Raw genomic sequence first — 12,859 nt, forward strand, 5'->3', positions numbered from 1 at the left:
ACTGACACCCCAGGCCACCTGAATATTCCTGTGGAGGGGCCTTGCATCTTTTCAACCTCTCCAGGCTCACTCGGCACTTCCGGTCCCCACTGCTGCCTTATCTCATCTCAGGGAGGGTGAGGAAGCTGCTTTCTTTCCTGTGTGATTCCTCAGCCTTCCTCCTCCTCCCTCAGCCCTCACCTTGCCACCCACCTCTGCCCCAAGCTGAGTTCCAGTCCCAGGAACAACATCCTGGCTACTCACACCTCTGCCTCCAACCAAGGTCCTTTTCTCCTTTTATATTTGCTTGTTTATTGCAGGATAACTTCAGTAGGGAAAAAATCTATCATTCACAGCTAACTCCCGTATTCCCCTAGCCCCGCAGGAAGGTGCAGCAAATTAATAAGAGGTCCAAATAGACAGTTACAGGCTGGAAGGCCACTCTTTAAGCAGGTGGCTGAAAGACCAGCTCCCGTCCACAGAGTTGCCTGCACCCTCCCCCTGAGTGTGGCTGATGGGTGACATATTTAATGCCTCCTTTAGGCCACAGCTCCTCCCAAGCTCCTGGGGTGAGGGAAGAAAGGAGACGATGGAGGAACACGACTGGTTGGCTGGTCCGTGCACTTATGATCAAGCCTCCTCTACTCCAGGTTCACATCCAGACTCTGGGAATCAGGTAAGGCACAGGATAGATCAGGTCCCTATCATTAAGGAGGGAGCAAGTCAGTGAACAAGTCAGCAGATAAATGAACTGTGTGTCCCAAGGTCATGACTGGCAGGTCCCAAGGTCATAACTGCTGGAGGAGAAGTAAACCAGGGCAGTGTGATAGAGATCAGCTGGGAGCAGAGGAAGCTTCTCCGTATTACAAAGTTACCAGGTGGGGGGTCTTGCTGGAAAGGTGGTTTCTCAGCTCAGATTCCAAAGAAGAGGAGGGAAGAGTCACCCAACACGTGGAAGATGGGAGAAAATTCCTTGCTCCCGAAGGATCCACAGGTACAAAGTTTCTGGCACAGAAGAAAGCTTGGCATTTCCTGAGAACTAACAGAAAGCTACAGTGAGCTACCAGGTTTGAGAAGAAAAGAGTGGGAGATGAGGTCACAGAGGTCAGCAGGCATCAGATCCCGAAGGGACGCTGGGATGACTCAGGTTCAGCCGGATGGTTTTTAGGTGAAGGAATCATGCAGTTTTGTTCCTGTTTTGAGAAGCTCGTTCAGGCTTCTAAAGAGAAAAAATGGATGAGAAAAGTCAAGAGAAGACCAGTCACAGCCCCAAGAGCTGACCATCAGATGGCTTTTGCTGTGGACTGGGGTTATATGGCAGGATTCTGGTGACCACTTGAAACTGAAAATCAGACACAAAGCCCTGACTGCTTCCTGGGGAGTCCTATATTACATAGACTCTTAGGTGGCAAAGGACCCTGCAGTTCACCTGGTGTCCCTCCCTGGGGAACAGGCTTATTATTTCTGCCTTCATCTGGGATCCCAAATTCTTGGGACAGAGGCAGGGACACATTTAGGCAATCAAAGAACACAGCTGAAGACCTTACAGCCTCAGAACACCACTGTCACTCACATTGGTGCAGGAGATGTTGTAGGCCCACGGCTAAAGAAGCTGCCCCGTAAGGGATGCGTCAAGAGCCCAGAGGAGAAGAAAGGAAAAGCACCAGACCAGATGGCACGGGAGGGTGAAGGGTGAGTTGGCTCCTAGGGCTCAATTGGTATTGCACATGTGCCCTCTCCCTCAGCATCTCCAGAATCAGTAAATAATCCATCTACCTGAAATGAACTCCTTCAAGAGGAGAGACGAGAGAGAGAGAGCGCGTTCAGAACATTGCTGAAACCTAAATTGACCAACTTTGATCCAGATGAGTTAGTAAAATAGCAGACTTCTCATCAGCTGCATTTTAATACCATATTTGGAGCCACTCAGTCATTATAAAATCATCTGAACTCCTCAGCAAAGTATACATTGGGGAGTTTATTTTTGAGTCTCTCAGAATACAAAGGAGAGTCTTTCTAACACCAGATCTGGGCAGAGCACACAGCTTCCTTTTAAATGAGGAGGAAGAAATGCCCAGTAGCTTTTCCTTTGTTAGTAATTCCCTCTTCCCTCTTTGAAAGTTTCCCTGAAAGTGCGCAGTAATTTCTGATGATGGAAGAAAAGGCTCTTGGTACCTTCCCTGAGTAAGCAGGTTGCTGCTGGCTAGCAGAGCATTCCCCAGAACTCTTTGTTAGGCTGAACTTCCAGCTGGACGCTGAGGCTGAGGAATGGAGGGGATTGGGGGAATCCTTGATTTCTTAGAGGAAATCAGCTGAGCCCACTCCACCTCCATGATCTTCAGCAGAATCCAAAACTGTGAAGGATTTTCAGAGTTCACTCTGCTTTCAAGTGGAACAAAACCCAGAGACCCTAAGTCTAGCATAAGCAAGGACTTGCCAGCTTCTGTGTTGGTTAAGGACCTATGCAGCTCCTGATTGCACCCGACAACCTCCCACTGGCTTCACCAGCTCATTGGCACCATGGGAACTTTGTCACTTAACTACTATCATTTAGAACTTGGATGCTTACACAGGGCCACAGGCTAAACAACTTGATCCTGGACTTAGTGAAAATACCGGTCAACCTCTATTAAATCATATTATTCAAAGCTGGATGGAAGGGGAGGGTGTTCCTGTCCATTAAGGAAAATAAAATATGGTGCTCACAGTATATTGGGCAGGGGGTAGCAAAGTAGCAAAGACAACTTGTACTATAGGGTCAACTCCAGACAACAGATGCAAGCAATTTCATTCTAGAATAAATGTGGCTGTTTGGGGGGGGGGGGATGGTGAGGATTGAGAGAGGAGCACAATTCCAATCCTGCACTCCAGAATCTCATGATCCAGGGAGTCCCATACATAAAATACCATTCATTCAAGAAGTACTCTTAATACTGACTGTATTCTAGACACTGTGCCAGGCACTTAGAATATAATTGTAAACAAGGGAGATAATGGTAGAATACTTCATGGAATTCACAGTTGGGTGGGTCAAGCAGATGTGCCCACAGCGAATGAGTGAGGAGTCCTCCATCTACCTGCCCACTCATTCACACGTTCATTTGTATATTCAAGGAACATTTAAAGAACATCAGACACGACCAGCCCCTGGGCACACACAGCAAGGGATGTGCAGTCCAGTGCCCAATCCCTACCAAGCCTAGATCCAGCAGAATTGTGGTCAGGGTGTGTCCTGAATAGGAGTATGCAAGTGGTCAGAAGAGGGTGTGGCCCTCTGATCCCCTCTGAGGGTGCGGATCAGAGAGGGCTTTGCAAATGAAGTGGAGCTCAAGCAGAGGCAAGTTGGAGCCTGCCCAGTTTAGGAGGGAGTCAGTTTCTGGTCCCTTGTCCTGTATTCTTTAGAACCTGGCAAGGCGAGCAAAGAGGTTCTTAGGCTTAGGCTCTGGGCTGTGGCTGATCAAGTGGAGACCTCTTTTTATATCCAAGTTGGCATCAGCTGTGCCATGGGTCCTTGCTGCTGCAGAAGCGCAGGCAGTCTCATGTGCACACAGTGAAGCTCAGTGAGAAGTCGGAGCAAGGAATCCAAATACCACCCCAAGTGTCTTTGCCTTGCTGCCTTCCTAGGGTCACAGCTGGGACTTCCTGGGGATGCGCCCGACACAGAGGAGATGAGAGTAAGTACCAGCGCCTAGGAATGCTTCCCTGTCTGCCCAAAGGTCAGAAAGTACTTCCATGTCAGTGTTCCTGTTAGCTATATAGGGGGATAGGGCAGGACAGGAGAGACTGAGAAGTCCAGGAAATCCCCTAAAGGACATTTTTCAGTGGCTATGTTCATATCCTGCAATTGTGCCAGCCCCGATTTGGTTTAGCTCACAACACCGTCACAGGACACTTACTCTGTGCCAAGCACCATGGGAGCCACTGAGCCAAGCAAGATGAGGAAGACACGGTTACTGCCTGGAAGGGAATACCCTATAAAGGGACACAGGCGTGCGCAACAGTGCTCATGCGCCAGCGAAGGAGCATGCGGAATGCCGACGGAGAATGTGCACCCACGGTGGGCAACACAGATATAAGCACAGGGGTGGACTTGAACGATATTTAGGGGGTGAAATCTCCCGCTCTTGGTGATTGACGGTGGCAGGAGCCTTCAGGTAAAAGAAAGAACACCGGATCCTTTCCCTGCATCGACCATTCTATGAATTCATTCGCTCTGTGTCCTTCCCCCTCCCTGGTTTCAGTTTTCCCCTCTGATCAGTGTGGGGATCTACCAGATGTTCCCTTATGCACTGCTTCTGTGCCAGTTGTGATACACCAGATGTCTGTTGCGCTTTATTTCATTCATTCAGCGCCTACTATGTACCAATACCTTTTAGCATAGTCTTCACACCAGTTCACAGCTATCCTGTCCTGAGGATGTTATTGTCCGCACTTGAAATATGAGAAACCCGAGGCTCAGAGAGAGAGTGTGTTTATATCGTCAATGACGGGCCCTACACAGAGATCTAGAAACCCTTGATCTCCCGCCTGCAAACCTTTTCACCCTCCACGGAATTAGCTTAAGGGGACATGTGCCTGGGAGTTCCCTCTGGGCTTGACCTTCAGTTCCAGGAGCCCGCCTTTCCCCTAGTCCTTAATGGGTTTCTCGGTGTGGTTTGAATGTTGGTGAGGGTGGCAAGCACTTGACCGAGCACCTCCTGGGATGTGGGTGGCTGAATGCGCCATCGAAGGCTTAGACTCCAGACGTGTGGATCAGAAAAGAACACCTGGAAGAAAACCTAGACGTCTTCTAGCCCACCCCTCGCATTTATGAGCTGAGAAAAATAAGGTGCCGATTGGGGAGTAAAGTAGCGTAAGGTCACACGCAAAGCCACAGGCTGCGTACACCGCGCATCGCTGAATCTCAGGGTCTTTCGCCTACCACTAGGTCCTCCGGACCCCAGGACCCACCCTGACCCCAGGACCCACCCTGACCCCGGAAGGAGAGTCCCGGCCCTTCCCTCCTCCCGGCAGTCTCCCCCATCACCACCCCATCAAGGCAACAATTAAGGAGCGGGGCGAGGCTCCCTCTCCATCTGGGTAATTATGTTCTCATTAGGAGCCCATCCGCGCGCGCGCTGTGAGCATTAGCGCTCCAGCGCAGCTTGGGAGGCGCGCTCTCAGCTCTGCTGAGGGTGGAAACCGCAGCCGGCGAGCAGGCAAGCCCGCAGCCCCAGTAGGACCTTGCACGACCCCGCGCGACTTCTCGGAAAGCAGAGATGGCAGTGCCCAGACTGCTAGGAACGCTTGGCACGGTGTGGAGAACCGGGTGGAGCAGCCAGTTCGTTGGGTGCCAGAAGTCTGCCTGGATTCCCCTCACCACAGCCCTAGGCCTAGCTGGGTGCTGGCCTCTGCAAGACACGGCCTCTGCTCTCAGAGAGGCGGGTTGGGAAGACAGGGTTGCAGGAGAGGCCACCCTCCAAAGAGGGAGGTCACAGAAGAGATGACAATTCTTGCCTACCTGGGAGGTAGAAAGCTCCCTGGAAGAAGTGTCCTTTAGTATGAAAGCAGGGGACAAGGAAGTAACCAAGGTGACCTGGGCTGGGGAGAAACCTTTCAGACAAAGGGTGAGACTGAATGGTGGCTGTGGGAGGAGGGGCTCTGGAACCCCTAGAGGCTCTGCTCTAAAGCATTTTATTTTAGATGAAAGCAGGAGGCAGGGCCCAGATCTGCAAGGACTTAGAGGATTTAAAGCTTTAAAGGAAGCCACAGTGAGGTGTAGCTTTTAGAATCATCCCACAACCCCCTCCCCAGCCTCAGGTCCCCGGTGGGGAGGAAGTCCCTACTGAGCCCTGGGCACTTTCTTCTCCATCCCTCTCAATTCCCAGCACACCAGTTGGAGTCTCTGATGTCCTCTTATTGGGAGCTCAATTTTCAGGCAAAGGTTGATGTACTTGTCCCTGGCAAAAGGAACACTCACCCCCATCTTCACCCCAGAAGTGAGGGAGGCCAATGGGGGGAGCTGTCCTGTTTGGAAAAGTAAGAACCCCAGAGCCCTCCGGGGCACGGGCATCAGTTTAAGTGCTTGCTTGGCATGGGCCACCACTGCCCCATGAATCACAAAGGGAGTGGAAGAGGAGGAGCCCAGCCCCAGGTGTCCCCTTCCTCACCACAGGCAAGCAAGGCCTAGACAAGGAGGTAGTGAGTGCCTTGTCCTGTGTGGTCCTGACAGCCTCCCAGAGGAAGCCACCTTTTAGCTGAACTCCCTAGATCCTCAGTGGGTAGGATTTTGAAAAGTGAAGTAGAAAATCTACTTCAACTTCAAGGACAAGAGCAGCAGGTGTGGAGGCCATAAAGAATCATGGAAGATGGGTTCATTAAATGGCAGAAGGAAGGTCAGCAAGTGGGAGAAAAGGAGGCTGGAGTCAGACTGAGCAGGATCTCCAATGCCAAGTTAAGGTTTGGGGGTAAGCAGGGACTCTCCCCCAGGAAGGGGGCAGGTACAGTTAGGGGGAACTTCTCCCTCTTCCTCCCCCTGGGGGCCCATTTACTTTGGCTATTTTTGCTTTCCAGGCCCTAGAGCTGCTTGTCAGGAGTGAGCCCCAGTTCCTGGACAGGTGGGCTTTCCCCTGGCCTAGTCAGCACAGGCTCCAGCCAGGACTCACCAACCACTCCAGACCCTGGGGATCCGAAAGAACCTGTCCTGCCCTGGTCTAAGAATAAATGAGGGCTGAGTCCACCTAGCCGGAGAAACTCCTGGGGATGTCTTGATTCCTCGAATTCCTGAATACAGATGGACAGACTGAGGCCCAGAGAGGGGACTTGTCGCTCACCTGGCTGGAATACACTCCTGTGGTCCCCTACAGCCCCAACCACGGGAACAAAATCCTGCTGTTCCTGCTCTCAGGAAGGGGAACGCCCCTCAGCCCGCTGAACTCCAAGGTGTTCTGGACAAAGCTTCCTCCGGTGTGGCTCCCCAACCACAGGGCCTCCAAGCTTCAAATCTAGGGCGAAGCAACCGGCAGCGTCCCTACACACCTGGAGAGCAGTTCCTGCACCCGCAGCGCTGTTGTTCGAGGTAGTTCTGCGGTCAAAGACTCCTTTTGTCCCTGACTGCTTCCCAAAAGGAAGACCACAGAGTGTGTCTCTTTTTAAAAGGAGTAGTTTTTCTTTTAAATTCCTTTAAGATCCCTTATTCATCCTCCTCCTCACCTCCATAGGCACTGGCTGGGGAGGAGGGGGGCTGTTGGGCAGAAGGAGAAAAGCACTCTGTCCGCTGCCATCTACCCCCTACCTATCCCCGCAGGACTTGGGGCCTCTAGGGTTGCGCGGAAGGCGCCCGCTAGAAATAACCGGCGGTCCCTGAATTGCGCGTGGAGGAGAAACAGGGCCCGGGTTTCAAATGAAGGCCGGTGCTTGGTGAATCTTTAACTCAGAAAAGCTTCAGGAAAAAAAAATTTCTCCAAAGGGAAATGTTGCCTGTTGTGCTATTATTAACCAGCCCCCTTTTCCCATCCTTCTCGCCTGAGTCAATTAAATTCAACCCTGAACCTCCGACCGGGAAAAAGCCTCTAAGTAGGAACCACAACTAGAGAGGACCACCCGGCTGTGAATCCTGGCCCTTTGACCTTGCCGCCTCCCCCACCTTTGTCGCCCCCCACCCCCACCCCGGGCTTCCCATTGCCGGTGATCCCGGCCGCCGAAGTTACTGGGCCAGCCTTCCAGACTTAAAATGAAGTCGTTTATTTCAATTTTGCTTTCACATTGTGTTCCGATACAATCAAAACTCCTGGACGAACCTCTTGAACAAAAGTCTTGCAAATGAGCGCAATCACACCGGTCCTGCACACCCGGGTAATCCGGCGGGTGGACTCGGAATTCAGAGGTGGTGGTATAAAACCGCTTCCAAAGGTGGTATACACTGCTTCGGGAACTGCGGAGCAGACGAGGGTTGGGGACATCCAGGGACAGAAGGCGTGGGGAAGCGGACAGGCTGGTTCGGGTCTTCGAATTGGGATGATTCCTGATGCGTTTGGAATTCGAAAGACCCAAACTTCACTCCCAGGCCGATGGCTGAAGCCTGGCCTACCACGACCTCGGGCAAATTTCTTAACGTTTGCGCCAAAGCAGCGAGCACGGGCGAAGGCAGGGCTGGCCCTAGGCCTTGTACAAGAAGCCGTTGCGCCTGGCCTTTCTCTGGTGGCATTCTTTCAAGACTTCTGTCTCTGAATCTTGCTCGCCCTTCGGATACCCCAGGCCCCCCGCGACCTCACAACTGGGGAAGATGCGGAGTTTGGAAAGCTGTTTCAGAAAAATAAAAGTCCCACTTCGACTTTATTGGATCAAAGCAAAATTAAATCTTGGCTATTCACACGTATGTTACAGAGGACGAGGAAGCGTCCGGAAGAACCTCCTTGTGGAGCCACAGAGCACGCGGGCATGGACAAGCATCAGAACATCGAGCAGCCTCAGATTTCACGATCACTCCGAATAGGACATAGAAATACAGAAATACAGCCAGTTTCCACTGGGAAGAGTTCTTCGTGTACAAATGATATATATTTATGTATATTTTAAACCAGTCACCACTAAGGTGAGTCCTTTCTCGGCTAGCAAGCAGCCGAGGATACAGAGTATCTTCGGCTAATTAACTCTTGAGCTGTGTTTTAAGAAGAGCAATACTTGTCAAGTTAAAACTACCTCCCCCATTCCAAAGCAAAAACAGAGAGCAAAAATTTTTACCCCCTCTCCAAACTAAAAAGAAAGAGGAAACATGTTAGGGTTCAATAAGTGGAAGGATTTAGAGGAGGGATAGGGATAGAGATTTCACATTATTAGTTAAGTATAAAGTTTCTTTTAAATAAATTGTTGGGAACAGAACTTGGGGATCAGAAACAATGACGAGGCAGTCACTTGCTTGATTACTGAACCTGGAATGGGGAGGCGAGTTTATTTTTGGAAATGTGAGTGCGCAGAGCTAAGTGGAATTTACTTCTCCTAATAAGGAAATGGACCAAGTTGTCCAACCGCAGATGCGCACATTTTTGCCCAGATACAGCCAGTGAACGTGTAGGAAGTTTCAAGTGGTGCTACTTTCTCGCCCTCTTAATTTCAGACCTTTTCTCCTGCCTTCCCCCCTCTCCCGGCCTCCATCCAGGCTTTGGGCCATTCAGAGGGGAAACACGAGGAATCCGGAGAAGGTCGAGTACTTCCAGCCCCCCATCAAGTTCCCCCGCTCCAGCTTGAGGTATGCTCGGTCGCCTTTCTCCATTTGAATTAGGACTCCGTTGCTGGCGGCCTCCCGCGTCACGTCCTGGTCGCCAGCGAAGGCTGAAATCACTGGCCACCCGTTTAACATGAGGCTCACCTAGAAAGAGAAAAGCCAGCTTCAGAGGCGCAACCTAGGCGGGTCCCCAAGCTGCGATGGAGAAGCGATCCTCCTCCGCGCTTGGATAATAGCTGCCAAGGACCGGCTGGGAGGGTTTGGCGAGAGTAAGGGGGCTTTGCAGCTTACTGCTGAGGGTCCAATGGGGAAGGAAAGAACATAAACCTGTGGGAGAGGAAGGGTCTGACTGCTAAATGGGATTCACCCTCATTCCAGTTCCTCAAATGAGCGCCCCAAGTAAATCCCATTGAGCCTTAACCAGCTGAAGGAACGCGCGGGTGGCTTTAGAGCTCCCTGAGACCTTTGACCTCTTTGCTTTCTCCAGCCTCAAAGAGAACCTCGGGCAACTCAGCTTCTGGCGCCCAGAAAACAGAAACAAACAAACAAAAATCGTGGTCCCTCCAGGTCCCAGTTGCCGGGACACTGTGGAGAGGTAATGAAGAAGCGGGACAGGGCTTCTGGCTAGGTAGACATCACAGGCCAATCTGCACTCCGTGCTTTATCTCTGAATCACCGGTTCAGTGCCCGCCCCAGCTCTGGCCGCGCCCTCCCCTGCCTGGTTTTGCCCTTGCTGCGGCAGCGACAGTCCAGAGCCAAGCGTCCTCGCCCCAGCTGCGCTTTACAACTCGGTCTGCGCTCAAAGAAAATATGGATCTCTTTGGAGACCTGGAGAGACTGCAAGTGCTGAATGGAACGTGGCTGGAGCCAGGTGGGAGTGGCACTACGCCCCCTCCCTTCTCTCTCCACCCTTCATCCGACAGGGTTCGGAGTTGCTAGTTCAAAAACCCACGTTGGTCCGCAAAGGGATGCCCGCACCGGGCGTCAGGTTAGGGGGGAGAGAGCCTATCCGTGGTGTTGAAGGCAAGCATACAAGCTGCCCCGCAGAGGTAGGGAGTACAGTCGGTGGTGGAGAAGGCGGGAGTCTCGGGGAGCTTACGGAAACGGGAGCTGTCTGCGGTGCTAGCAACAACCATGACAGAAAGTCCCCTTTCGGAGGGGCCCAAAAGGTGGAAGCAGAAAACTGTCTCTGGGGATGGGACTGGGTCCCAAGGGCCAGCGACAGGGAAAGCAAGGGACAGTCCAAGTCACAGAACTGTGAGGCCCCACTATCTGTCCCTCGGAGCAGCCTGGGGTACATGCAGCTGTCACTTCCGTCTCCCACCTCTATAGAGCCTGCGCACCCCTAAGGCTAGCAGTCCCCTACGGGGGCCGGGGCCTGGCCCCAAGGCGGCAGCTGACCTGGATGGTCTGTCTGTTGTAGACTTTTACCACGTGGAAGTTAAAACTGTAGATCCCTTTGCGCGGGGCGATGAAAGTGCTGCGTTCTGAATCAAAGTTGTTCCCGATGTTCACTAGTACCTATAACGAAACGGGAACCGAGGGGAGTGGACAGGATTCAGTCCCAGACTGTCATCCCCGCGCCTCCGCAGAGCCCTTGAACAGGATCGGACGTCCGTCTTCTATCGCTCCCCCCAACCCCCACCAGTCCAATCTGCGTGCCGTGGGAGCAAGAAGCACTCACCTGGTCGAAGTAGATGATCATGGTGCGATTACTCATCTCGGACGGTTCGTGGTTGGTGCTCCTGATAGCAGAGAAAGCCACCTTGGCGCTTCCGGAGCGCACCGAGATGCCCAGAGCTGTGCCCGTGGGATCCGACGTGGGGTTGGAGTCGCACACCACCAGGCACTTGCCCTCGAGCACGATGGGCTCCGTCTCATTCTGCCCTCGGGCCGGGCCTGCCAGCCACGCAGCCCCCAGCAGCAGCAGCTCCACGACGCCCAGCATCGCGCCGCCCGCGCCCACCCCGCCCCCACCCCGGGGGCTGCCTGCGCCAGCCGCCCCCCCTCCCCAGCCCTGCTCCGAAGCCCCCTCCTCAGCTCCGTGCGCAGCTTCGCCGACGCCGCCCCGGACACAACTGCTGTTTCTCGCACTATGGGACAAGCGTCCCTCCGCGCGATGTTCCGGGAGCCCCACCCGGGCCTCAGGGGTGCCGCGGCTGCCCAGCCGCACTTGGATGCATAGCCGCTGCTGCTTGGTCCCCGCTGTTGCCGCCGCCTCCTGCCCGCATCCGCCGCTGCTGCCGCCGCCGCCGCTCTGAATTATTGATGCAGCAGGCGCTGCAGCCGGAGCCGGCGGTGAGCGCGCGCCGGGCACAAAGGCGCGGACCGCGGCCTGGCCCCGCCCCCGCCCCTCCTGGCCCGCCTCCTTCTGCAGCCCCGCCTCCTCCCTGGATGAGGCCCCGCCCACTATCCAATCCTGACGCGCCGCGCTCCCCGTCGGGCCAATGGCAGGCCTGTCCGCGCGCGGCCACCTGACCCTGGGCGCCGATGTTATTAGGCGCGGCAAGGCGGGCGGCGCGCGGCAGCAGGGTTGGGCTCTGGCCGGGAGTCGACTGAGGGAGCGAGGTTGGGGAGCGCGCGCGCGGGCGCGCGCCCTCGTCTGGACCGTCTGCCGCGGCCGCTCGCCCTCTCGCCTCCCGCCTCACACCACGATTCCGTTCAGCCCCCTCGGTCCTTCCCGCGCGCCTCCCTCGCCAGCCCTCAGGTAGGAGGCGGCGCGCGCCAGGGTCGCTAGTAGAATCGCGGAGGACCAAGAGGCGCCCGCTTGTGGGTGCGCGGGGTGGAAGGGGAGCGCCCCCCAGTGGGCACAGATGCGCGGGGCAGCGGGAGCGCGGGGCCAGTCTGTTTAGGGGCCGGCCTGGAGGCCTGGCTGCAGAGCGCGTGCGTGCGCGGCAGGGGCGGGGTCTGCGCCGTGGTCTCAAGGGGAGGCGCACGTGGCGCAGTGGGGTGCAGGCTCTCTCCGGACTCCGGAGGCTAGCCTGGGTGTTCAGGCTGGGCGCTCTCGTTTGAGGATCTTGGTAGTTCCTTCCCCAGCTCCTGGCCACTGGGGTGGAGCTTGGCCTCCCGCTCTCGCCCACCCATCAAAGCGCTGGCTCTGCGGGCTCCGGAGGGCAGATGGAGCGAGCGTCCATTCGTTCACTTATTCATTCGTCGCTTATTCAGGATAAATTATTGAACCCGTTTGAAGTACCTAGCGCTGGGGTGGGAACTGAGGGTGCGGTGGTGGGCAGAAGCAAATGAGGCCTGCCTTTGAGGCCAGGCTTCGTGCCCCTTACAATCCAGTGTGCAAGGGAGTAGCAAGTACGGGGCATCGCGCACAGGCTGCTTACTTAATTTTTCTCTTTTGCATTTAAAATTTATATTTGCATCCGTATTTTTGTGCACCTTTTCTGCATGCTTTATCCACGTGTACTTGCACTTCATTGCCTTGAGCGTTGACACCAAAATCATTTCTGGACTATTTTTCGAGGGTCATTTTGACCTCAAAGGAATTCTCTCCCCCCTCTCTTAGACTTAAAACCAAATACACAAACGTGAAAGTAAAAATATGGGTTTGTTAACTGTCGGAGAGAGAGGAACTGTGGAGGAGATCGGAAGAGAAAGGGAGCGCCCCAGCTTGGGTGTGGGATGGCGGATACCTGAAGGATGGACGCGCGCTTTTAAACCGAGGGAGGT

At 54.2% G+C, this 12,859-nt stretch overlaps 1 protein-coding gene across 1 annotated transcript; it reads right to left on the bottom strand.

The window, feature by feature from the left end:
* Positions 1–8,127: 8,127 nt before the first annotated feature.
* CBLN1 (cerebellin 1 precursor) lies at positions 8,128–11,483 on the bottom strand. Its single transcript, XM_081275491.1, has 3 exons — positions 10,866–11,483; positions 10,583–10,702; positions 8,128–9,325 (listed from the first exon to the last, which is right to left on the bottom strand). Exons 1-3 carry the CDS (start codon positions 11,127–11,129, stop codon positions 9,128–9,130), a joined length of 582 nt encoding a protein of 193 aa, XP_081131617.1. The 5' UTR covers positions 11,130–11,483; the 3' UTR covers positions 8,128–9,127.
* Positions 11,484–12,859: the final 1,376 nt, after the last annotated feature.

The sequence above is a fragment of the Spermophilus citellus genome, assembly GCF_964194105.1.
Source record: "Spermophilus citellus genome assembly, chromosome: 18".
NCBI classification, from domain to species: Eukaryota; Metazoa; Chordata; class Mammalia; order Rodentia; family Sciuridae; genus Spermophilus; species Spermophilus citellus.

Excerpts from the sequence above, each read along its gene's own strand:
- CBLN1 (XM_081275491.1), bottom strand. The coding sequence starts at position 11,129 with ATGCTGGGCGTCGTGGAGCTGCTGCTGCTGGGGGCTGCGTGGCTGGCA. Across the intron at positions 10,703-10,865 it reads TGATCATCTACTTCGACCAG|GTACTAGTGAACATCGGGAA; the intron begins GTGAGTGCTTCT and ends GTTTCGTTATAG. Across the intron at positions 9,326-10,582 it reads ACAACAGACAGACCATCCAG|GTGAGCCTCATGTTAAACGG; the intron begins GTCAGCTGCCGC and ends TTCTCTTTCTAG.